Genomic DNA, 25,339 nt, shown 5'->3' on the forward strand with positions numbered 1-25,339 from the left:
GGATGATACTGCTTGTGTAGCCCATTCAAACAGTGACCTCACTCCATGCCAGTGACCTCCATCTACCAGCATACATCTGAAGCCTGAGTAAATGTGCAACAACAGATATGCACGTGAAGCCATAGTTCAGCTTTTATGCTGCAGAAAATCTTGTTTAGAGGAAGAGGAAGGCCAGGGGGACACAAGTACAAAGAAACACCTTCCTTCCTTTTTGGGGTGGTTGCTATTTAGAAAGGGAAAATGCGTAGCACTGCACAGCTGAAGAAACAGCATGACATTTATTTTGCATAGCAACTAACAAAAAAGCTACAGAGCCCTTCATGGAATTCATCATCCAAAATACACAATTTCTGCCCAAATAAAAAGAAATGGTGGTGGGTAGCAAACTAGGAAAGCTTCATTTGGCAGAAATCCTACAAAACACAGTTCAGGATTCAGCTGAAATCTTATTTCAGATTCGAGGCAGTTGGAGGTAGGACCTTCCTTTGGCTTCTGTAAACTTTAATGTTCAAAAAAGAAAAAAACAATCCCCTCCAGAAGCATATCCTGGGTAAATTCAAAAGGAAAAAAAAAAAAAAAAAAAAAGGGTAAATTACAGGCCAAGAAGAATAGAAGGGGAAAAGAGGATGTCTGTTGACTGACTTGTCTTTAAGTTAGAGGGCTAGAATCTGCTCTGCTCCATCCCCTGCATGTGACACGATCCTTTCAGCCCCCTGTGGGCATCAACTTAGAGGGTAAGGGATATTAATAAGCAAGAAATCGTGCCCTCCTCTCCTTAATATCTGTCAGATGTGCTAAAGGGGTGGGGATACAGGACAGGAGCAGAGTCCCAACTTCTATGAGAAGGAAGCCATGAGGTCTCAACTAGGAATACCTGGCTGTAGTTGCAGTATAGGTTATGCTCAGTGCTTACAAACTTCGGTCACGTGTAACTGCATGGCGGCCAGAGAACCTGTAGCTGGGCTAAGATTGGGTCACAATTGTGCATGCAGCTGCAGAACAAATCTACACACGCTGGAACACTTGGGAATTAAACCTTTTTAAGGGCAATAAATATAAAGGAAATCAAGAGGTAGAGGTACAGAGCTCGAGTCTTCAGACCGAAATTACGCATTAAGCGTTCATTGAAGCTGACCAAGGGAAAAGCGTAACTGACACATTCATTCTGGCAAGGAGTTCATATTTTTCCAGGCAGGAGATCGTGGCCCTGCTCTCTGAAAAGAGGCCCGAGAGCAACGTGTGCTGCTGTAGCTGATTAACAGTGCCACCAGCCGGCCAGCTGGAAGAGTGCCAGCTCATGTAAGGAGTGAAACATCATGTACATCTATTCACCACCACCTTTCACCCCAGGAACGCTGTACAGTCAGACCCTGCTCCCACAAGCCCTTTGCCAAATACAACAAGCATTATTCCTCTGAGAAGCCAAAGAAAAGGTCTTACACCCACAGCGAGGCTTTGCAGCAGTAGTTTCAGCGGGGTCAAAGAAGATAATGAATCACTTCAGCTTTCCTGGTACAACTAACAGCACGCAACAGAAAGTCCAGTTTGGGAAGGCTCCTTCTAGCATGGAGAACATCAGTCAGTGAGACGAACCCTGCTAAGTGTCAGGCTTGATATTAAGTAAACAGATATTGCTACAGAGACAGTGTAGATTCAACAAGTGAAGAGCGTGTTGGCAATTAGACATTTAAAGACATACTTTCCATTGCTTGTGGGGTGACTTCCTTTTGGAAGCTGAGCTTACCAATGAATTAAATTTTGGCAATTCACTGTATTTCTTTATGGACAAAACACCTGCTATCAGAGCTACTGTTGTTGGGTCGTACCCTACACACTAAAGCCAACAGTGCCAACAGCACAAAAAAAAAAAAACCCAAACAACTCAGAAAAGATCTTTGCAATAAAGGTAACATCAAAAAACCTGCACTAAGATTTTCTTTAGTTGGATCAAAGGGTGATGGTACCTTTCACACAGCATTCTGGCCAACAAATAAAAAAAATACAACAGCTGCAGCAGTCAAAGAACTGTGTAATGCAAAAGCAGTTGTGGGAAGGCTGTCATTTATAAAACCAGTCTCAAATTTCAGCAGCCTTGCAAGCCTTTGCCAAGAATTCTGGTCAGGATTCTGCTAGGTCGTAAGTGCATCATTATGTGGTTAAATTTTATATTTGAACAAATGCAAGTCAATTGGGCTTCTGGGGAACTGGAACAATATGTAACAGTTTACACTGTGCAGGTGTCATATGGTGTCATTAATTTCCTTTCATTAATTCCTTTTGAAAGAAATTTAACTTTCCACTGAGAGGCTTGTGTGCATTTAGACAGTACCAGGAAACCATTAAAAGCTGGTGAAGAAAAATATAGTGTGATGTATATAGGGATGAAATATATGAAATCCCTATGAAATATAGGGATGAAATCTGAAAGAGGTGAAAAAAGTCAAATGATACTGCATTCCAAGCCCCAGAAAGAAAATAATGTAAGAGATAACTAGTGACCATAGATGAAAGCATAGATGAAAGTTTAATTTTCCATCTTCAAAACAGATTTAGGATTGTGCCAGCATCCTTGTCCCAAGTCTCTTTGAACTCTGAAGCAGTGTAATTCCATTTTAGAGCCATTGACAATACATAAATGTTATGACCAATAAAAGCAGAGAGGTACAGAGATAAGAAAAGGCTGTGTAAGATATGTTTCTGAAGTGGATGCATACTGAAGACTGTCTACATGGTGTATAAAACGATCCTTGGGTTTTGTGCATGTTTCTCAGTAAAATTTTGTGTCTTCATGGCTTTGAGGCTGTTACTGATGAAGACGGTTGTGAAGCAGAGCCTCTATTTCTAGGGAAGTAGTATCTAATAAAAGAAGTGTCAAGGAAATGCTTTGGAATGCTAGATCTTCCACCCAGAGATTTACAAAGCAAGGAGGCAGAATGCACCTAGAAGGCAGTATAATTTTATCTCTCTTTCAGATTTTCAGTTTCACAGCATTGCTGACAGTGGCACTGTAGAAAAGCATGTTTTCGCAGAGAATTGACAAAAAAGATAAATGTTTCCTTACCTGTAAGGCAAAAGGAGTGAGCTGTTTGGTTATGAGAGTCTGTCCCAAGACACACCAACTCCACCAAGTTCAGCCAAAGAATCAAGATGTAGCTTGCTTGGAACACTGTAATGTATTTTTCTCCAACCTCCTCAGTTTTGCTACTTTCGGAGTCACTTCCATTATTCTGAAATTTCAGTTATCTCCATCACAGACGTGATGTAGGCAGCTCAAGCTGATGGCTGCCAATAAAAAAATTAGCTTCTAGTTCCAAAAAAAATTCTGAGAGACATACTGAATCACTTTAATCTATCTTTAGTGCCTAAAGCAGTACGTCCTTACCATGTAACGAGTACCTGGATGATAGTGAAGTCAGATAAATCGAGTTTTCAGCTGGATCGTGGCATCTGTTTCTTGCCTCATTTCCTTGCTTTTTACCCACCAGGATATTTAGGGGATCACTCCAGAATCAGATTATGAACCAAACAAAACTTATTATGAAAGGATACACGAGTGTGGGGATACCCCGTGCTGCCAAGTGCTTGTGGATGAGCCGTTCAGTACCATACCAGTTGAAATCTTTTGTTGCATACCCAATACGTGGAAAGTGCACTGTTGCTGAGAAGTGAAGAAAGACACTCTTTAGGACAAGATACTCTTAGAGAAAGCAGTCTAGATAAGGAGTTCAAGCTACCCAACAAGACCAGAAGGAATAATTTGAAACGCATCATATCCATGGAAATCTCAATCTTACTTCACTTCAGAAAAAAAAATAAAGGTGGAAATTGACCATCACACATGTTTTTATGGAGTCACTGTTCTGCCACACAACCACTTACCATTCCTTTTCTTAGCTGCTGAATAAATCTTCTTCAGGCCCTTTTCCAAAGCAGACAGCTTAATGCCAGACAAGTTGTTGGACCGATCCCGGTGCTGAGCTACAATCAAGGCCAACTAAGGAGAAAACACACAAAAAAATGAAATGCAATCTAAATACAGCGCTAAGAGACACAGCAATAGTTGCTGGAAAACTGCATTATTAACGATTAGCTTTAATAAACTCTAAATAAAACTCTCATTTTTTCCTCTAATGGCAATTCAGCCTTCTTCAGTATTCAGGGCCATTATTCTTGGGAAAAAGACATTAAGTTCGCTGAACACAGTTTCAAAATCATGTAAAGAGAGCAACTCAAAATGGATCTTCTCATTCTCACCAAGTCTTGTCCTTTTCTCCTGGATTTTTTATCATCAATGGGAAATAACAGGGTCCCTCCTAACTGCAGGTCTGCCCAGAAAATAAGAACAGAAGAAAAACAAAGAAATAAGTAAATCAGTCCTGAAGAGTCAGTAGTGAGTGAACACAGCAGATTTCACTGTCATATCTGTGTTATTCTTCTTGTCTGTCTCTTCATAATGGATTCAACAGTCAGAGCGCAAGGAAACAAGACAGACATAAACCCACCCCAACACACAGAGACACACCACCCAGTTAAAAACCACAGACAGAAAGAAAGACACTGAAACAAGAATAAACCAGAAGGTTAAAAAAAAAACAAACAACCAACAGGTCCTTCTACAGCAAGATGGGCATTCTTATCAGCTGCAGGTAGCTCAGAACTGCTAACACTTATTCAGGAGATTAATGTTTGGAGAGAATAAAAATTACAACTGGACACTGACTCAGATGTCTTTCATCCTTCTTAAAAGCACTCTGACAAAGATGATGGGCTCTACCTTCTATGAGGAAAAATAACATGTGAATGGTGATTTTTTTTTCTATTTTTTGACAACTTGCAGAATTGATCAGATCAACCAACTCCTATGCAGAGTTCCCAGACTCCCAGCAAGTCAAGTCAAACTGCTTGAAGAGCTAAGGATACAAATATCTAGAGAAAGAGCTAAAAACCACAACTACCAGGGTATTCAGATTCCTCACTCCTGCAACATCATAGGGATTGAAACTCTTAAGCACCTTCACCTAGGGTCATGTTTTAATCTCTTACCTACCTTTCATCTTCCCTGCCATCTCATATATTCTTCTTGGCTGATCAGAACGACTCACCAGAGCTGTAAACAAACCACCCCTTCCCCAGCGACCAGAGTCATCTAGAATGCAATGACAGATCAGTTTTTTAGAAATTGAAATTGAAGACCATCCCAGAAAGAAAAGGGGCCTACTCTGGCCAAATGCAATGAATCACCATCAAAAACAGATGTGAGAACCACAGGTGAATTGAAGTGAACCAGCTTGCAAGGGACTATCCTAAAGGATCAACCTCAGCCACTGAGGAAAAACAAACTTGTCACAATTCCCTGAAAAGACTGCAATAAGAATTCCTTCCGCCTGCCCACTGTGGATATTCAACCAAGTATTTATCATAGTAATGAGCACATAAAAATGTCAGTGCTCTCATACCCAGGGAGAACACGCACATATTATGTCCTCAGATTGGTGTTTTGGGCTTCCCACAACTAGATGTTTGTTATTTGTGGGCTTTTCTTGTCACTTGGCATTTCCACTTTAACCACGAGTTTTTATGCTGAGTTTAACATAAGCCAAAGCAGCTTATAAGATTCTGCTAGGGCCTTGGTAAGAGCTTCAACACTGATTCTGAAAGAACTCTGCAACCTGAATTTCTCTCCCTCACCTTCAATGTCTTGACAGAGGTCCTAAAACTAGCAACAAGCTAAGAGTGCAGTTCTGACCTCAGCCTCTGAAATAGTCCATCTCTCTCTGCTGACTGCATAAGGGAGGTGATCTTCAATATCTCAGTTCAGTCCTTACAGCTTACATGGGATGAATATAAGGCCTTCACCTCCAGAGGCACTGTCCCTACTTGCTCACAGAAATACAGATTCTAGACATATCTTTCAAGAGGCTTACCCAGAAACACAGACCCATATATCTCTTCCTAACACTTGTGTGGGTTATACATTGTGAAGTAGAGTCTGTACTGCCCCTACATCACTCAAGATCAAGTCAGACTCAAGATGATTTCAGTGTGGTATGGAGTTAAAAAGTACCAAGCTAGGATGTACAACTCAGCCCTTTACCCACCCCACTTTGCAATAGTTCTGTTGTCATAAGTCCTACCTAAGCAGTGGACAATAATGGCATCCTCCTCTTCTGCTTTGGGGTGGGTGACATCTCCCATGACGTACTTGATACAGTTTAGGTCCACATCTCTGTAATCCAAATCTACATTCAGCTCAGCCTCCCCCTCCTCAAACTCTTCCTCAGACCCACTTTCCTCTGAAGGGAGACATGTAGATGTGTAATGATTTGACTCCCACCAAGCCATCCTGAAACAAGAGAAGAAATTCAATGAAAATAAGCAAAGACGGGGGGGAGGGGTTCTACAACTTTTTTAAATGACTACAGCAAAACACTGGAGATCCTGATCTGCATTCCCTCTGCTGCCCTCCTCTATTTTAGATAAGAACCAAGATTACCCCAGCTGGTATCTGTGATTTTAAGTGCCGTGTGCTGGTATGATAGGCATAGAAAAAGTAAGCATACGACAAAGTGGAAGGAGTTATTCACAGTGGTGAAAAGGAAAAATAGAACAAGAAGTTAATATGCATGCCAAAGAGTTACTGATAGTAGAATGAGACACAGGAATCAAGTCTGACACTTCAGATGTAGGTAGGTTGCCCCAAAAGCTCACTATACACTCAGATATGAGTTTCTCATTCAGGCCAGTCTTGATGAGTTAAATTAGATGTAAAGTATTCAGAAATATGCTGATGAATATGAAGCTAACTCTCTCAAGAGATTGATCTGCAGCCATTTTGTCAACTTCTCCTCCCCTCACTCTCAGCCCTACCTTCCAGAGTGGATACAGAACGCATTTCTAGAGCACCCTGTAACAGACACCAATTTAAAAAGTAGTTGATGCACTATGAGCCATACTTTTTCATGTGCTCTGCCTCTGCTTTTGCCTTTCTCCTTTCCTCCATAAGCTTTGCTCTCTTTGCAGCTGCTTCTTGGCGCTTCTTCCTCCTAGTCTCCAGCTCCTCTGTGCTCAACAAGTGTTTCCTCCTTGTTGACTGGTCCCGAAGGCCTGTAAGAAGAGTCTAGAGAAAGAAAGCTGCAATTCAGAAACAAAATGCTCATCTCAAGCACACGTCTGGTGCCCACTTTATGCTGCACAGAATGGCCCGGGTTGGAAGGGACCTCAAGGATTGTGAATCTCCAATTGCCCTGCCACAGGCAGGGCCACCAACCTCCCCATTTAATACTAGACCAGGCTGCCCAGGGCCCCATCCAACCTGGCCTTGAACACCTCCAGGGACGGGGCATCCACAACCTCTCTGGGCAGCCTGTTCCAGCACCTCACCACTCTCTCTGTAAAGAGCTTCCTCCTGCATTCCTTTCCCATTTGTCTACTTGCCCACAGGTCTTAACCATCAGATCCTAGATGTCAAACAAATGGGTGGTTTTGTGATCTAAGTTTATATTAGTGCCCAGCATTCCATCTATGATCTGTTGCCAGAATCGCTGAATTGTCCAACCCTCAGATTCAAGAGCCAACCTTACTACAATGGCATCTGAATCTTTGAACTTTTTTTTTTTTTTTTTTGTGAGCTGCAAGTAAAGAGAGGAAACTGTCAGCTTCATTTTCTACAAGCAGTTAAGAGCATCATATGCTTTGTCATGTCTTTTGCCTTACATTTGCTTTGTTTCGGAGAGCTCTCCCTTCTTTACTGGTCTCTTCGGTCAAGGCTTTCTGAAGATCCAAAAGCTGATCAAATGCTTTTTTATCTTCTCTGCTGGGTTCTTTTGAATAATCTTTGCCTTCATACACATACATGTGATCTTCAAAAAAATAATTTGCAAGTATAAAAAGGAATTGAAAGCCACTAACACTTGAAATATACAGCAAGACCAAAAACAATTAGGCTTCTCTGTTACACTGTTCTACCCTCAGCAGAAAAAGATATTTACTGTCTTATATATGACCGGAGTCAACATAATGTTAAAAGAACAGAATCAAGATTTGCTTCCTCAGACAAAAGCTTCAGTCACAGATCTGTATTTAAGTGCGATAGTGTACTCAAAGCAGAAAGTCAGTCTGTCTCATGGTACTACAAGAAAGTATCCTTAAAATTTATTCTCATATAATAGAGAATTAATCACAATTAAGGTACATTTTTAAGGGAAAGTAGAATAATAAAGACAAAATATGTTTGTTCTAGCTGTTCAGATTCAATGGCTCTGCTTTTCTAGTCTCATATTTTGAGTTTTAAGGTCATTTTAACTTGTGTTTTTCATGGCCAATAATCTTTTGTATGGAGACAGATACAAAAGAGTTATTATACACTTTTTCCTTAAGTTATTGTTATCTCTGTATGTCCATAATTCTATCTTAATGATTCTCCATGAGAATAATAGCAGCTGCCATTTGAGTATTTCTTCTTTTGTGAGGTCTCAAAATATGTGAAACACATTAAGGAATTCAGACCTGCTGGCCAACAAGCCGGGCACATGTTGTTATCAACATTTCAGGCAAACAAGGTTGCAAAAAGAAGAAAAAGACCAATTTAAGCTCAGAAATCGAGATCATGGGCAGCCCAATTTTCTTGTTACCTAAAAAATACCACCCTTCCCTAGGAAGCCTCCTCTACTATTTCCCAAGTGTCATGCACTCCATAGGTATTTCAATTTGTAACTTACTTTCTGTGTCATCCTCCTTCTTCTCTTCTTCACATGGCAGGACAACATCCATTACCCACTTCCCTCCTTTTGTCTCTCCAAGGATGTTTTCCAGCTCCACATCCTGGACAGTACTTCCCTCAGAGGACAGCAATTTATCTAAGCCAAATTTCAGGATTTCACTCAGCTTTATCAACGAGAAAAGGAAGTTCAGTATGAGTATCTTCTATTTCCACATGCATCCCTATGACTCAAGCTTCTCAGACATAAATGGGAAGGTTGTAAAAGTGAAGAAATCTAATCCTTTGTACTATCTGTCAAAATACTTGCACTTTAACACGCTCATTTGTCTCAACACCTATTGAGACAGGTCCCTGTAATGTATCTCCCCCAAACATACTCACTCAGACTGGTAGGGTCATTTTTCTCTACAGGCCAAATAACAAAAATGGCATAATTCTGACTGCACTCAAGAAGCTTTATTATAGCCAAAAAATCTGGGATTTTTGCCCCACCTCTTAATAAAATAAAATAAAATCTTATATCCCACAAAAATTTGCAGGGAGCATAATGTCAGCAAGGAATTTCCTTTGGGCTCAGTTCCACTTCACCCTATAACTACTGAGGTACATGCTGATGAAGGAGCAGGGGGTGCGAAAAGATGCATTAATTCCAAGCCTCTCCCAGGTTTACCTCTGTAGAGGAGTGTATGGGAGCTGCTGAGTCACGGCCTGAACCTCTGATTGATCACCTGAGGCGAGCAGTGAGGCAGCCAGAGGAGCACAGGTGAAGGCAATTCTCCTGTGCTGCCAGAAGGGATGGAGCCTGGCTTCACCCCTCCTAGACCTATTTAAGAGCTGGCTACCAGTGGGGAAGGATCTCTTCCGGAGATCGCCTCTTCTGGTGTTTCGTAGGTGAGCCCATCATAAGGGTAAGCTTTCCATTTATACTCTTTTGTTATCATTGTCCACTTTGCCTAACTCTCTTGATTATATTGTGATTGTAACATCTTGATATCTATTGATTATACAAGGAGATACATCCCTCCAAATTTCACTTTGCTTGATGTTTTCAACCAAAGCTCTTAGCCCAAAACTCAGCTTTTGGGTCAGAATCATAAATCACACCCTGACTCCTGAGACACTGTATCTGCCAAGAGGTTAACTTTTGGAACTAGCAGACTAGTAATCAAAAGTTGTTCAAGTAATTATCATTAGCTCTGTTTGAGAGAGAAGGGCAGGAGAGACAGATAAGCTCCTAGAAACAGTCAGCCTCCAATTTAGACCTGTTATATAATTAAAAAATATACAAGTAAAACATGGGGCATTCTTGCCTTCTCCTCTTCTCCAAGAAAACACATTTTTTACACAAGAGATGCATCTCTAAACTCTAAAAACTGTCTTCAAATTTCAAATCTTGACTGGACCTGGAATGCAATGTTGATTCCTAGGACGCATGCAAAAGCTGTCACGTCAATGCATATCCTCCCCAACTGAAGTGTCTTGACAGGTTCACATCAGACAGATGTGAAAAACAGAGAAACACTCTAGCACTTGTAAGAATGTTACTGAAGTCAACTCAAGGGTTTAGCTCTATTTTACCTGTAAATCTGATGCTTCCTGAGGTTTGCGTACGCCAAAGGCGAACTGACCTCCCTCTACAATGGCATTTGTCAGTCGAAGCTTGGAAGCAGCTCTTCGGTAGATTATTTCTTCAACTGTGTCTCGTCCAATCAAGCGAATAATTTTTACAGGCCTTCAAAAAGCCAAAAAAATTCTTATTATTTTCTTCATTTGAGGTGCACTGAAGTGGTTTTCCGGCACACCACACGATCCCCTTACCCAATCTTTTGGTAGGGATAAAAAGGAAAGAGCAAAATCAACAGACAGCAGTGAGTGGTGACACATTGAACAAGTTACCCAAGGAGGCTGTGGATGCCCCATCCCTGGAGGCATTCAAGGCCAGGCTGGATGTGGCTCTGGGCAGCCTGGTCTGGTGGTTGGCAACCCTACACACAGTAGGAGGGTTGAAACTAGATGATCATTGTGGTCCTTTTCAACCTAGGCCATTCTATGATTCTGTGATAAGTATAATGCTGAAGCAATTGCTTCTTGACACAGGACAAATGCCTGCTGCAAGAGTGCAGGCAATCCTCCAGATTCCATCTCCTCCTCCTCCAAATTTACAAAGCCCCCATCCTAAACACATGACAAGGGTAGGACTGCATAAGGCTGCAGAAGAAAAGCAGAGACAAAATTATCTCTGCTCTCTTTCTTTGACCTTCAATCTAATTCCTATAGGGAAAGAGACACAGAGGGATCATAAATTAAGCAACATTTCTCACTTGTGCTGCCCAATCCGGTGAGCTCTTGCTATTGCTTGCAAGTCGTTCTGTGGGTTAAAATCACTGTCAGTAAAAATAACTGTATCTGCTGCCGTCAGGTTCATGCCAACTCCTCCTATGAACAGAGAAGAAGATCACAGAGTACGTCAGCAGCAGAAAAGAAAGGCACAGCTGGAGAATTTATGCTATGCAAAGTTCTGTCAGATCTGATCAACTATATTCAATTTATCTCCCAGCCCCAAGTCTGAGTCTCACAAAGATCCAAACAGATGGATAAGCCTGGTATTTCTGTATTTCTCTGTGCTTTCTGCAACAGCTCAAAACAGAGCTGCACTGTGCATTGTAGGGGAACAAAAAAAAAAAAAAAAAAGATGCAAGCAAATTAATAAAAAGGCAATAGGTTGTCAAGACTGATAACATAGACATATTCTTCAGCTGTCAGAAAGACTAATGCAGCAAGAACTGGCTTTATTGAGGGTACAAAGGTCTTCCCAAGCTATGACTTGGCTGAAGCCCAGTAACAACAGGCAAATACACTGCTGAAAGAGTGGGAAACACCACATCCAATCATACAACAGCCAGAGCATAGGTACATATGTGACTTCAAAAGGTTTTGAAGTTAGAGTTCACTGTCATGGAATGAAAAGAAAAAAAAAAAAACAGTTTTTTTTTTTATAGTATCTACTATAGTGACAACATACTACAGCTAAAGAGGGTGGAACCTGTTCAAGTACATTCTTTCCTGCTTGTGCTGAGTACTTCACAATAATCAGAATAATCTTGCAAGTAGAGACAGTCATGCACTTGAAAAATCTCTGCCCATAACACAAGGATGGAAATACGGCTCACGCCGCTGTTCCCAGGTGGATAGAATATGACAGACGTAGCACTGAGCACTAAAAAGCAATTTGATTCTGGTGGACGTGGGCAGGAAGAGTTCAGGCACAGTGTTACGAGAAGCTTTTATTTCTTACACTAAGCATTAGGTGCTTCTCTGCAGTCTCAATATACTCCTCTCCACGCCCTGCAATATTATCAAAGACAGTTTCATTCAGGAAGGTCTGACCAGAAGCCCAAAGGAAGAAGACATAAGAAGAGCCTGATGCTTGAGATCAAGCAGTACTGATCCTCTCTCTGAAGGTAAGCAGAAGCCTGCCCTTGTGCTGGTCTGAATAAAGAGACAGGAAGAACTGAAACCATTCAAGAGACACAGATATGCCTGGGGAGCTAAGAGGAGGCAAAGTACAGGTGGTACTCCTGTGGTGTTTTTTGCAGCCTCTGGTAAGTAAAAAGCTCTCAGCTGAGTCTGTCTGCCAGCCAGAGTGTACATCCATGTTCAGGAAGCAATTCTACCAGCTTACTTAGAGGAAGTCTATTTCTGCCTAAAGTCTGAAACTTTAGAAATAAAGTGCTTGCAGAAATAAAATGCTAGTGAGATTCCTTCAGTTTAACCTGGCACAGGGAAAGGCATTGCAGAGCTCAGAATAAAAAAGTTACTCAAACAGCTGCGACCTGAAAAGCATCTTGGCATCAGCTGCTGAAAGGAAAGCACAGGAATTGAGTCTCCTAGCTAAGAAGCCCAAATTCAGGATGTGCCTTGTTTCTCTCAAAAATCCTCCGTATTAGCAGAATATGGAGGATTCAGAACACCCTGAAATTTTGCAAGACAGCAAAAGAGTGCAGAAGCAAGACATGTGTTGTCTCTCTCTTCCTTACTTACCTGCTCTGGTGCTCAGCAGGAAGACAAAGATGGGCTGTTGACCAAAGTTCTTAATGGCAAGGTGTCTCTCTTCACCTCTTACAGAACCGTCCAGCCGCTCGTAGCTATAGCCTTTCCAAACAACAAAGTGTACGTTTCTGATTTGCATTTTATCACCTTCAACTCCTCTTTTTCTTTCCAGTGACCCTGACTCTCAGACTGTCAACAAAGGTTAATTTAGCTAGATCTGAAGCAGAAACTCTTAGCATTTAATTCACTGCATGGAAACAAGATGGGGAAATACAAAGCCAAAGCATAAGAACATTAACCCAGAGTCCCATTTCAGACTATACTGTGCTGGCTCCACACTACAAGCCAATAACCACCATATCTTTCTTATACAAGCTTCTACTGCTTTCAATGTGTGCTTCCCTGTGAGCAAGCAGTATGGGAAATGGCCTTACATTTGGCTTTTTAGTGCAACATTAGTTGTCCAAATCCATAAACACCAAAGAAAAGCCTCTTTCATGGGAAGTCCTAAGTACACATGGAGCTATGTGGGTTGAAACAGAAGAAAATGTCTCAAGATCCCTTTGGCAGCCTTGCCAAAACAATCACATTGAGGCCTCACTGCCAACAACTATTTTAATCAAAAACTAATTTCCTGGCATAAATGTTGCACAATTTGTGTTCTGCACTGGACAAACTGAACTGAATGCTAATGGCTTTACTACAGCTACTTTGGGACTCAGGTACATAACTGACCATGGATATGTAATGAAACTTTGCTACCCTGCCATCTGTTAGCTCGATTTTATCAAGGAACCAAAGCTCAAGCTACTTTGAAGAACTACGCTAAAGTGCAAGTTCCTTGTAGGCAGCTAGCACAAAGATTAATTCAAATCCCAAGTCACAGTCAACTGTAAGAGTATGGTTTCTGTCTACTAAGAAGAAACAAATGCCCATCGCATTCTCCATCCCAGACATATCAGCCAAAACCAGACTAACACTATATGGCATAGATCAGTAAGATCCTTTGCTGCCAAACCATGCAGACCATACCTCTATAGTCCATGTAGTCTTGCAGAATGTCAAGCAGTTTAGTCATCTGAGAAAAGAGCAAGACACGATGGCCACTGGAAGAAGAATATGAGATGTCAGCAGCAACATTATACTGTGACAGCATTTCACAAAGCAGTAGAGGGGTTACAGTAGCTCAACCAGCCACTGTTACTTAGCAAGAGCTCACCACAACAATGCACTAAACCTCACAGAGTGATTGCCAACTCCCTCACATTTTCAGCCCCACATCCAAATGTAGCCAGACAGCCCCACCTGATAGCATCAGCTGCCACGTGTAGAGTGTGGACTCACAGGTAACAAGGCTCTGGCACAACCCTGCTGCTGGCTAAATGCACCTTGGCAAGGACCCAGAGAATCCTGGCTAAAAGAATGCTCAGTTTGAATGTAGTGCCATGAGGGTGTTCACCACGTGACTTGCCACACTAGATTGCACTCTAACAATATAACATAAAACATCTTATATATAGGGAAAAATGTAGTATCAGCATCTCTGTGACAGAATATAACTTCCCATCCAGCAAATGATCCTCAGTGCCCATATATAATTGCAAACAGCATTTAAGTGAGAAATCAACTCTCCTTGCTCTGGGCCTCGGGCAGTGTGAGAGTGCTTTGTGTGAGAGTGCTTTGTTTAAATCAACAACATTTGCAAGTTCAGGAGTCGCACAGGGCTATCCTTGTGGCAAAGACATCAAAGGGGGAGAGGCATCCACTCACAATACGTTGTACAGAAGGAAGACAGAGCCCTCCACTACTGCATCAGAACTTCCCTTCTAAAGCTCTGTACTTTGAAAGTACTCAGAGGGAAACTGCAGCCCAATTAAGAAAGCAGATAGAATTTATGAACTGTGCAGGAGGTATCAAACAAGAACATGTATGAGAACACAAACTGTGATTTGATTGGTCCACCTGAGGTCTGTAGGGAGATATTTAAGGTTGTTTTGTGTTACAGGTTCTGAAGTCACCAGAGGTCAAGATCAGGAGTTTTGAATATTGGTTCCAAACCTAAAATTTCAGCTTATTCTGGGGCTTTGGTCCTGTCAAATTTCTTTTTCAGGCTGACTGTGCATTCTGCCTCCTGGGCTAATAGAAGCACTGCAGTGCAAAATACCCAAACTGATGCACTGGAAGCTACTCTCATGAAATTCAATAAAAACATATATGCTGAAAGCCCTGTCAGATATATATTCTCCCAGGTCCCCAGCATAACTTTAGCAATATATGAGAGCAGGTGAGAATTAGTGAAGTGTTTTGAGAAATGTTTAAAGGGAAGCTACAATTTTTTTTTTTGAGAGTCCTCTATAGCCTGTAATGCAGTTGTTTGTACCGAGATGATCTCCTTGTGGTAGCTAGTAGCATCCTTTAAATAGGGCAGTGCTTGTGTTGTGGTATCTGCACAATCTATGGATAAATAAGGCAACTTTCCTTCTTAGTTTATCTTTTCTCCCTATGTTAACTCCATCTTATCTTCCTCATCCTAACACAACATACCCATCATACAAGAATGAAAGGAGTTTATCCAACAAACACAGTTTGCCGCTGGCTTCAACAATGTGATCTCCAATCTCAAAGGGCTCTGGCTCAACACCTGGAAAAGAAATGGGTTTCAGAACTTAATTATACAGATAGCAACTCAGTGATCAACCTTTAAATGACTACGTTGCCAAATACTGCCAAGCAGACTCCCAGGATGCTTGCTTGTTTGAAAAATGATCATCTTTGTCTAAAAAACAAAACCACCCTCAGTACTCCAGGAAGTACCTCACAAAATGAAATGTTATTTCACTGTTTAGGGGAGAGAAGATGAACTTACGACAAATCAAGTGGTGAGCTGAAGTGGAAAATTTAAACTTCACAAGCCTCTATTTTCATCATCACTGATGAATTGTTCTGTGTTGGAACTGGTCAAATCCACAGCTGGTGCAATACTGTTTATTACTTGCCCCTTCTAAGCAAATATTTAAATTAAAAAAAAAAAAAAAACATACAGAAAACAGAAAAAAAAATTCTATTTCAAAAGAGAGAAGAATGTTTTCTTACCATTGAAAAGGTACGGGTGGGCAACACACTTCCGAAGCTGTATTAAGACATTCTGAAGTGTAACCTTCCTTCCTGTTTCACCTTCAAATGCATCTGGAACAAAGTGCACAGAAAAAAGAACTGAGCAGGGAAGCCCATGCTTCACCAATGGTGTGACTGAGAACACCTAAGCACTGCTTTGCACTGCTGCAGCATTGAAGTAACTCTTTGCACATCATTTTTGTATTTGACTTTCCATCCCAAGACTGATACACCTGTTCTCATGAGTGAAATAAAAATTCCCTCACTTTTTCTTTTTTTGAGAGAGAGAGAGAGAGAGAGAGAGAGACAGAGACAGAGACAGCGCCTTTACTACTTTGCCTTGTCAAAACCTCCAGAATTTTCTCAACTCCTTGGAAAGAGCCAATGACATTTTCTTAAGAGTGCATTACAGATCTAGAAATTGTCAAAACTGATTTGTTACAGATCATTTGAACTTTCCAAGAACAAAACCAAAAAAGTAATACAACACAGTAAAGATCTCCCTGAGTAACCAGGAAGTTAAGAAGAGATGCATATTTCTGGGGGGAAAACATAGAGACGTGGACATTGCTAACTCTAGAAGATTCAGCTTTGATGGTGATGATGCAAAGCATGGTGGCTCCTCAATGCAGCAGGCATTAGCTCTGGAACAGAGTCACTGTCCCCCCAGTTACAGTTTCCCTACAACAAAAAAAACACTGACAAACCACATCTGGTATATAGAAATGAAAAAGGAGGATTTCAGAGAACAAAATATGTTCTCTTTCATCTCTCTGGATGCTCTGTTACAGTTAATTCATACATGAAGTTCCAAGGAGTGAGCTGTTAGGACAAGGATCTGTGGCTGCATTGTCCGTATGGTCCTGTGGTTTGCTAAGGCACTCCAATCTACATCCAGCAGGTTTCAATTTGCTATGTGAGATTTCTACTACTGCTGGAAAATTTGTAGAGACATAGAATTTCCTGTATAACCTTTTTTGTTTGAACGCAAAAAGAAAGGACAGGAGCAGGCTTACTTGTTCATGAGATTTTTAATTACTAGCTGATCCAAAGCAGATTCTTGAAGCTGTCCCTCCTCAGCTCTGAGAGAGACCAGCTCTAGATTCATACATCTCTTCCTCTATCACAGGGTAAAATTATAAATCAAGCAGCCCAAAAAAAAAAAATCAACCAATAGAATTTAAATGCCTCAGTTACCTAGATCTTTTGTCAAAATAGCTTTGTAGTACTTCCTCTGCAGAGCTGACATTCCATGGTACAAAACCACTTCCACCTTCTTCGGAAGGTCTGCAGTCACCTCGGACTTGACTCTTCGAAGCAAAAATGGTTGCAGAAGATTGTGCAATTCTTTGGCTATTCAGAAGCAAGTTATAACAAATTACCAATGAAGCATAAGGGATTTATACAGTATCTTCACAACTATACTTTCAAAAATAAACGTATAAAGGAATCTTAATGAAATTATCCTAGCCCAGTTTTACAGAGAAAGCAGAAGAGTTGCACACCTAAAGTACTTAGCAGCCACACTAAGATCAGTAACTGTTACTTTTACAATGTGCCTGCCACCCAGTCAAGATAACAGCTGGTCATGATTCAAGTATAGCATCAGTTGTTACTTACCTGGCTCACTCTCCTTTTCAACTGCTTGGTAATACTCAACAAACTCTTTCACTTGTCTTCTAGGAAAAATATCAGGTTCAATAAAGCTGAGTAAGGAGTACAGTTCTTGGAGGCTGTTCTGGATTGGAGTGCCTGTGAGTAGCAGGCTGAAACCTACTGGGAGCTGAAAGAATCAACATCAAAACAAAACGACAAGGAGAGAGCATTTGGAATGAAAAGTTAATGTACAGCTCCACCCATTTCCCTCTTATGCTTAGGTAAAGGCAGGTGGCATAGAAATGCCTGCAGAATACTGCAAATGCCAGCCAAAACCATATTAAATATGGTATAGTGTGATTGTCAAACAGCCCTATCAAACTTAGGCTGGCACCAGTGCAAAGAAGACAGCATAAGCAAATTAAGAACAAAATGCAAAAAACAAAATTAGAATTCCTAGATCCAATACTGCATACTCACTGTTATGACAGACAACTAGAAAATGCTGCTGAAATAAGACAGCAAAATGAAATTACTAACGAGCACACTCCATTTCTACTTTCTGATCTACTCTGACAATCAGCGACATTATCTGCTCCATGCTGCATACAGCAATCTCTGGAAAGGGAGTTGGGAATACTGTTGAAAAAAACAAAAAAAAAACCAAAAAAAAAAAAAAAAAAACAACCAAGTCTCTTCTCAAGAAAATACATCAGGAGAGCTAAGGTGAATCACTGCTATTTCTTTTCAACTTCAACTGAATCTTCTAAATGATTCAGGAGCTGAGCTTTTCAGGATTTTTTTTTTTTTTTTAAATGTACATTTAGAGGCATTGCAGCTCATCATTGCTGATGCCAGTCCTGATGTAATGTCCCTGTTTTACTGCCGTGACAAGAAGTGCTTTCATTTCATTCACAAGAAAGTAAGGGCACTTTCTTATCCAGGACAGCCCAAGGGAAGCTGGAGCAATTCTAATAATTTCAATAAACAAGCATGGCTCTATTAAGTGAGACAATGGAAATCAACAGTTCATGACCCAGGGTGCCATAAATGAGGCAAGGGTTCCTTCACCCTCCCAAATCTGGAGATACCCTCTTTGTCACTTTATGCAGTCTTACACTGGTCAGATTCCTAACACTTCAGTAGTACAGCTGTGCTTCAGTGCTATGTTCAGTTTCTTTACATTTTTCAGTCTCTCGAATTGCTCCAGTGACTCAAGTACAAACAAGAGCCAAAATGAGAGACAAGCTCCAAATACTGCCCAGCTCCAAGGCCAGAACCATAGGCCCTTCTCACTCTGCCACTATGTGGATCTGTTCAACAATTCTGATGGAAATGATGGACCTGGTTGTGGCTCAGGGTTAATTAGAATACAATACAGAGAAATAAACAGAACATCTGTCTCCTATAGTGAAAAGTCCTCATACAGAGAAAGATAGCTAGTATATTTTACCTCAGTAAGCGTTTCGTACAGCAGAGAGTTCTGATTTTTCAGTCTGTGAGCTTCATCTACAACCAAGGCAGCCCAGTCAAAACTGTGAACAAACAACACAGCATCTCCAATTACTTGCAGAGAAATCACTACTGCCAATGCAAAAAGACTGAAATAAGTGATGGATTTGTTTGGCTGAACTCAAGAGGCTCCCACTCCGTGAACCACAGGCAAGCATCACAAATGTGGTGGAACAGTGGGAGGAATTCACAAGTACAGGTTTTCAAGAGCCAATACAGCTTCTTAGGTACAGCCTGAAATCAAAACTAAGTAAGTTCATTCGAATTTGCTGTCTCTCTCTCCACCTCCACTTCTGTGGGAAAAATTGTGCAAGTAAAAAGTTAGTCAAACATTCAAGGAGATCTATTACGTGGAAAAAAAACATGAAATTAGGCCCTTACACCCAAGTAAAAACCCAGCAACGATGACGAGCTAGTGATTACACAGGTGACCTTTTGCAAATCATCCAAGAGTGGAATTTCAGCTCAGTCCACGCACCATCACATTGTATAGGCTGCAGAATCACTTGCTCCCTACTAGATCCACCAGATTTAATACAAACTCTTTTCAGCACTCAATACTCATTTCTGCTAACTGTGAGGATTTCAACTCCCACGTTACAGAGTGACTTCCACACAGTTCTGGCTGATGGATAGGCAGGGAGGAGAGAGCATGACCCTCCAGCTTTTCTTACCCACACACCTTTCTTCTCAGTAGAATACAAGGGCTGGAATCACATGTATCTATGTTTTCCCCACTGCTCTGTTCACATATATCTTAAGTGACATTAAGGACTCTACACTGCAAGTTGGTAAAGGAGTCTGATCATAATCAAAAAATGCCTTTGGCTCTTGTAAAAAGTGGAGGATCTTGCACACAGATAAACATACATTTCAGAAATTTCTGACAGACTTGCAGAATTAAATTAATAATAGTAATAACAACCTGTACTCACAATTTGAGAAATGCTGCATCTTTCAGACAAATCTGCAATGAAAGAAAATAAAATTGTTACTTACAACTTAACACATAGTTCAAAAGAGAGCATCTTTCCGTTTAATTGCGAACTGTGGTGAAATAGTGCAGGACTGGAGTGAAGTCAGTTACCAAGGAAAGTAACATAACAGATAACGTAACCACAAGCTTTAGCAACTTTTCATTTTAATGCTCCTCTGGCAAAGCATTAGTAATAAAACCTCAGAGAATTTGTGGAAATTTTCAGACAAGCCTGTAACATTTGTTCATACCATTCACACTCTCTAAGAAACACCATGCACCTTCAGCACTACAGTCTTTCTGACTCTAAGCAAACACACACTTCAGTGGATTCATCTGACCTGCTAATATCCTAAAGTGCTCACATTACTTGTCCAACTTCAGATTTGAGGAGGAAGAGAAACTGGATCAATTGATAAGCCTTAAGAAGCACAGAATTTTATCATCTGAACAACAGAGATGGAAAAAATACTAGCTAAGTCAGTATCTCCACGTGCCTCATTGTTTTGTCAGCATTGCTTTAGCATGAGCGCCTCCACTTATCACATTCAGGACAAGGCTTATCACTGCACTCCTGCTTGTGCACTGTGAACCTGCATATTTTTCTACAGTGATCAGCACAGGTCATGGCTCCTAGAGGAAGGAAATGGTAAAATACTTGAGAGGGAAAGCAAAGGGGCAAAAGGAAGAGGAGATCAAGCAGGGGAAACAAAAGAAGCTGCAAGAAGCTTTCTCATTTAATTTCAAATCGGTTTGTTTGTTAAGAGGTTGTTAAAATAAAAATCAAAGCACTGATACAAAGTAACACCTAAGTGGAAATAAATCATAAGAGAAGGATGAAAGCTTTTTCCCACTGGACATAACTAAGCACCTGGCTGTTCAGAACCCAAAGCAGTGATCAAGGAAGCAATCCTACTGGTTCTCTGTAAAGCACTGATTGGATTCAGCCCCCAATTCCATCAGTTTTAATATAAACCTTTTACAGTCCATTTTTGGTTGAGAAGGGCATGCAAAAGAGGTAGAGACATAAACAAGCTCTTTCAAAGTGTTCCTGCAGTGACCAATTAATAGAATCTTAATAAACATCACACATGTACGTTTTCCATTAAATACAGAAGATTTGTAAGGCAACATAGAAGGGCAAATGAAAATGCCATGTAGCATCAGTTAAAGATGTTTCTGATTTTGATTTGTTTATTCAAGGTGTGATACAGCCATGTGGTAAAGCTAGGGTTATATCAGATTATCTTCAGAGCACAAAAACTGCAGCAACTTAGATGAGCAGGTGATGTGGGCTGCAAAGTAGGAAATCACTGAGGAAGATCAGAGTACAGCAGGCAAAAGCTGAAGTGTACAAAGGTATGGAAAAGGCAAGGAAAAAACCTGAGACTTCTTTTCAAGTGACAAAGACAACATGTACCTCATATGTTGTTAAGAGCACGTGGAAGTGAGATTGCTCTTTCAGGTTGTGCTGCAGTTCGGATCGCTCCTCCTTGTTGCCAATGTACGTCACAAAGGAGAGACCTGGGGCAAACCTGTCGTCAAGAGAAAGACAGCAAGAAAAAGATAGCACCTTGTTCTCCTGGGAGCTGGATCTCAGCTCTTGAATCTATCTCCTTCCTGGTTAACTTGCATCCCAGCCTGGCACCTGAGCTGCTGGTTCTGGTTTGGACAAATGCACATAAATTGGTTTCTCCTAGATTTCCAAGTTTGACACAGATGATGGAAAACCAATCAAACAGTCCATCTGCTATTCAAAACTGAAAAAGCTCATGAAAAGCAAGCGATTCTCTGGCTGGGAGCACAAAATTGGTCCAGAGGTAGCTAAAGTATAGATGAACAATGTCTGCAGCAAGTAGTTCCAAGACAGGGCTCCAAAAATCTAGCTCTCATAGCGAAAGCAGATAAAAATCAGTTCCATGGAAGAGTTGGAACCATAAAGTTCTTCCTTACTTAATCCCACTACCAATGCCTACCTATTGTTCCAACATAGCTGTTCACTACTGAAGTTTACCATATTAAGTCATACAAAGATGCACTTTTTCCCAGCTATTCCAGCTGCTTGTTTATCCAAATCAGGCCAAATCATTTCAAAATCTAACCTCAATAATTTTTGTTTCTGACACAGCACTGCTTAACAACCACACAGAAATACAGTGTGTTTATATATAATACAGCTATATGAAATACAGCTGTTCTAATCTAAGACTTTCAGGCACTCCTCTTAAAAACAATGTTCGGGCTCAAGCCTAAAAACATACAGATTCTGGGCATAGCAAACTGGCCCAGATGCTGTACCCCAGTGAATATGGGTTGCATGCATGGATATAAGGTATTTTAGATGCGTGTGTAAGCATGCCAAGAAACTCACTATTCAGCTTGGATCTTACCTTTCATCATACAGAATCCTGGCTGTCTTCAGCAGAATTTGCCTAACAAAGGCTGAGCATGGGGGTTAGAAAAAAAACAAGCACAAAGCTAGTGCAGGTATATCTACTGACAGTCATCCAACGCTGTAAGTTGGATGAACACGTGGATATGACAGCACTGCACAGGCTATGCATTAACTGCAAGCAGCACATACATCAATTTGTTGTTTAGTACCATATAATCAATGGATATTAAGATGCTATAATTGCAAAAAGAACAAGAGAGTTAGGCAAAGTAGACTAAGATAACAGGAGAGAATAAATGGAAGGCTTACCCTTACGCTAGGCTCAACTACAAAAAAAAAAACCACCAGAACAGAGGATCTCCAGATGAGATCCTTCCCCACTGGTAGCCAGCTCTTAAATAGGTCTAGGAGGACCTAGCCTGGCTCCACCCCTTCCAGCAGCACAGGTGAATTGCCTTCACCTGTGCTCCTGTGGCTGCCTCATGGCTCGCCTCAGGTGATCAATCAGAGCTTCAGGCCATGACTCAGCAGCTCCCATACAGGTAGCTTCCCTCATTTGTTTTCTTCCTTTTGAAAGGAAGAAAATTGCTAGACTGAGCATATTTGAAGAGGGTCTTTGTAACTCATCATTCAAGACTATAATGAGTCGGACTGTTGTTTAAACTTACCTCTCCAGTTCCTCCTTCCAGTTAGTCAGAACAGACAGAGGACAAAGTATCAGGAATCTCTCTTTGTTTGTTAATTTTTTTGTCAAGTAAAGAAGAAGAGAAATAGTCTAGAAGGCAAAAAAAAAAAGTATTTTTTTTTAATAACAAGGAAATTCCTGAACTTGCATAAACTGAGCATGGGGGAGGTCCCCTTGAGGTTTGTAGCCGATTTCCCACAAGTTCTCCAACACAAATCAGAGCTAAGAGAATACCAAAGGAGATCCATCATCAATGAAATAAAAGCTTACATCCTAAAACATTACCTCACCATCTATAGCCATTTTCCAAAGACGTTTTCCCAACAGTCACAAAGATCTACTATACATCACTTTCTAAAGGTGCCAGTTTGTTATTTAAGACTCGTCTGAAGCCAAACCACAATCATCATTCACTCCAACAAAACTGAATCCCATTTAAAAAATAAAATTAAAAAAAAACCCTGGAAAATATCTATGTGTACTCAACTTTAATCCACGTGTTGACAGACTCAAAAATCATCCTACTGTAGGTGCATCGAAATGATATCACTGGCTCCATACTCACTGTGTTAACTAGTTAACATTACTTGTAAACTACTATGAATTATGCATTCATACGTCTGTGTAAAATGGGTTTTACAACCCTCCTCAAACTTTTTTGGAGCATTGCTCAGGACCTAGCAGGAGTATTACATGATTAAGGAACAAAAAAAAGAGCTCTCTCTTATGAGTAAGGACTTCAGCATGTGGCTGCTTATATGCTTAGGGTGCTTTTTTCATTTTGCGGGAAGCCTGAGCTAAAAAAGTTAGGCAAAAGTCATTTTTCAGAAGATGACACACCTGACAAGTCTTCCCAAGACCCATCTCGTCACCCAGGATACAGCCATGCTGGACTTGGTAGCATTGCACCAGCCAGTTTACACCATCTAATTGATATGGACGAAGCTTAATGCCTGTGAATAAAAGCAATCTGTTAATGTCACATAGCCATCCAATACACTGTATGCACAGCTGGAAGTCACCAGAAGCAGGTCTTGCACAGGTCTGACCTTCCAACCAGCTGCATTACAGCAAAAGCAGCCAGGCTTTGAGCAGGAGCTGCATTACCCTGCTAGAGAGCAGAAGCACTGCTGTTACAGCAAACAGATTACATCAAACCATATTCAGGAACTTGGATGCACAAAAATGTCCCCAAGTCATTACAAAGGCCTGTATATGGAATCCAGTGCAATAATCAGCCTGCCATGTTCCTGACAGACAGCTTGAATTCAGAGGAGATTCAGGTTAGACATTAGGAGGAAGTTTTTCACACAGAGGGTGGTCACACACTGAACAGGTTGTCCAAGGAGGCTGTGGATGCCCCATCCCTGGAGGCATTCAAGGCCAGGCTGGATGTGGCTCTGGGCAGCCTGGTCTGGTGGTTGGTGACCCTGCACACAGAAGGGGGGTTGAAACTACATGAGCATTGTGGTCCTTTTCAACGCATTCTATGATTCTATGATTCCAGCTTCAGACACATTTTAAACACATAAGCATGACTTCCAGGGACACTCTTTAGGCTATTATTTTAGAAATCTTCTTCTATAGCAGTCCACAGGAACATAATGACCACTTTCTAATAAGATGCTTTCCAGCTTAAGCTAGAACAGATCTCAATTGCAGATCCCTGTCACCAAGACAGAGCAACCCTTATTAATGGATATGATGTACCAAAGCAAACACAAGTCAAAGTTTTCAAGATCTTTTCTTGCATCTGAACTTAAGTAGTGGAAGAGACCTTTAAAAGTCGTTTAGTCCACCAGGCTGCACAGAAACATTTTAGCTTTAACAGAATCATAGCATTATAGAATGGCCTGGCTTTAAAAGGTCCACAAAGATCATCTAGTTTTAACCCCCTGCTGTGTGCAGGGTTACCAACCACCAGACCAGGCTGCCCAGAGCCACATCCAGCCTGGCCTTGAATGCCTCCAAGGATGGGGCATCCACAACAGCTCAGTAAACCAAGATACTGCTCTGAAGATCGAACGGAAAAGGTAAAGTGACTGAAAGAGGTAGGAAGGATTGTAAGAAGCAACGAGCCTAGGACATAACATTCGGTGTGGCAGCGATAGCCGTGGTTGAACAGGCCCAGGGCCACTCGTCGTACCGGCTGCAGGGTAGCACACGGGATCGGTGCGTATCCCCAGCGCCGGGCGCACTGACCTGTCAGCCCCCAGCGGGACACGTCCTCCTCCTGCACGCCCAGCCCTCCCGCCCGAGCCCTGCCGGCGCGGCGCAGCGCCTGCAAGAAGC

The 25,339-nt window shown here is 41.3% G+C and overlaps 2 protein-coding genes across 3 annotated transcripts in view; both read right to left on the bottom strand.

Moving 5' to 3' along the window:
• Window positions 1-3,538, bottom strand: part of VANGL1 (VANGL planar cell polarity protein 1) — a 48,434-nt gene extending 44,896 nt beyond the window's left edge. Inside the window, exon 1 of the mRNA XM_042809850.1 lies at window positions 3,062-3,538. The gene's annotated coding sequence lies outside the window, so the exon portion shown is untranslated. The remainder of the gene's footprint in view (window positions 1-3,061) is intronic.
• CHD1L (chromodomain helicase DNA binding protein 1 like) lies at window positions 260-25,337 on the bottom strand. Of its 2 annotated transcripts, none has more exons than XR_006167303.1 (23): window positions 23,888-23,994; window positions 23,031-23,137; window positions 21,388-21,502; window positions 19,927-19,958; window positions 18,933-19,014; window positions 17,504-17,666; window positions 17,081-17,236; window positions 15,863-15,955; window positions 15,314-15,410; window positions 13,802-13,875; window positions 12,761-12,871; window positions 11,041-11,155; window positions 10,298-10,451; window positions 8,718-8,883; window positions 7,714-7,859; window positions 6,954-7,117; window positions 6,135-6,343; window positions 5,048-5,146; window positions 4,255-4,325; window positions 3,880-3,994; window positions 3,550-3,658; window positions 1,441-2,856; window positions 260-546 (listed from the first exon to the last, which is right to left on the bottom strand). XR_006167303.1 is itself a non-coding variant. In XM_042809846.1 (23 exons), exons 2-23 carry the CDS (start codon window positions 23,909-23,911, stop codon window positions 2,787-2,789), a joined length of 2,472 nt encoding a protein of 823 aa, XP_042665780.1. In that variant the 5' UTR covers window positions 23,912-24,000; window positions 25,250-25,337; the 3' UTR covers window positions 260-2,786. The 2 variants fall into 2 exon arrangements, 1 of the variants encoding a protein (XP_042665780.1); XM_042809846.1 differs by adding an exon at window positions 25,250-25,337 and having other exon boundaries at window positions 260-2,856; window positions 23,888-24,000.
• Between the last annotated feature and the right edge of the window lie 2 nt (window positions 25,338-25,339).

This window comes from Centrocercus urophasianus, unplaced genomic scaffold (genome assembly GCF_019232065.1).
Source record: "Centrocercus urophasianus isolate 14NV4802_14NV808 unplaced genomic scaffold, USGS_Curo_1.0 seq_12, whole genome shotgun sequence".
Lineage (NCBI taxonomy): Eukaryota > Metazoa > Chordata > Aves > Galliformes > Phasianidae > Centrocercus > Centrocercus urophasianus.

Excerpts from the sequence above, each read along its gene's own strand:
- CHD1L (XM_042809846.1), bottom strand. The coding sequence starts at position 23,911 with ATGGGTCTTGGGAAGACTTGTCAG. Across the intron at positions 17,667-18,932 it reads TGTACGAAACGCTTACTGAG|CTCCCAGTAGGTTTCAGCCT; the intron begins GTAAAATATACT and ends TGATTCTTTCAG. Across the intron at positions 3,659-3,879 it reads AGCAGCTAAGAAAAGGAATG|CAACAGTGCACTTTCCACGT; the intron begins GTAAGTGGTTGT and ends TTCACTTCTCAG.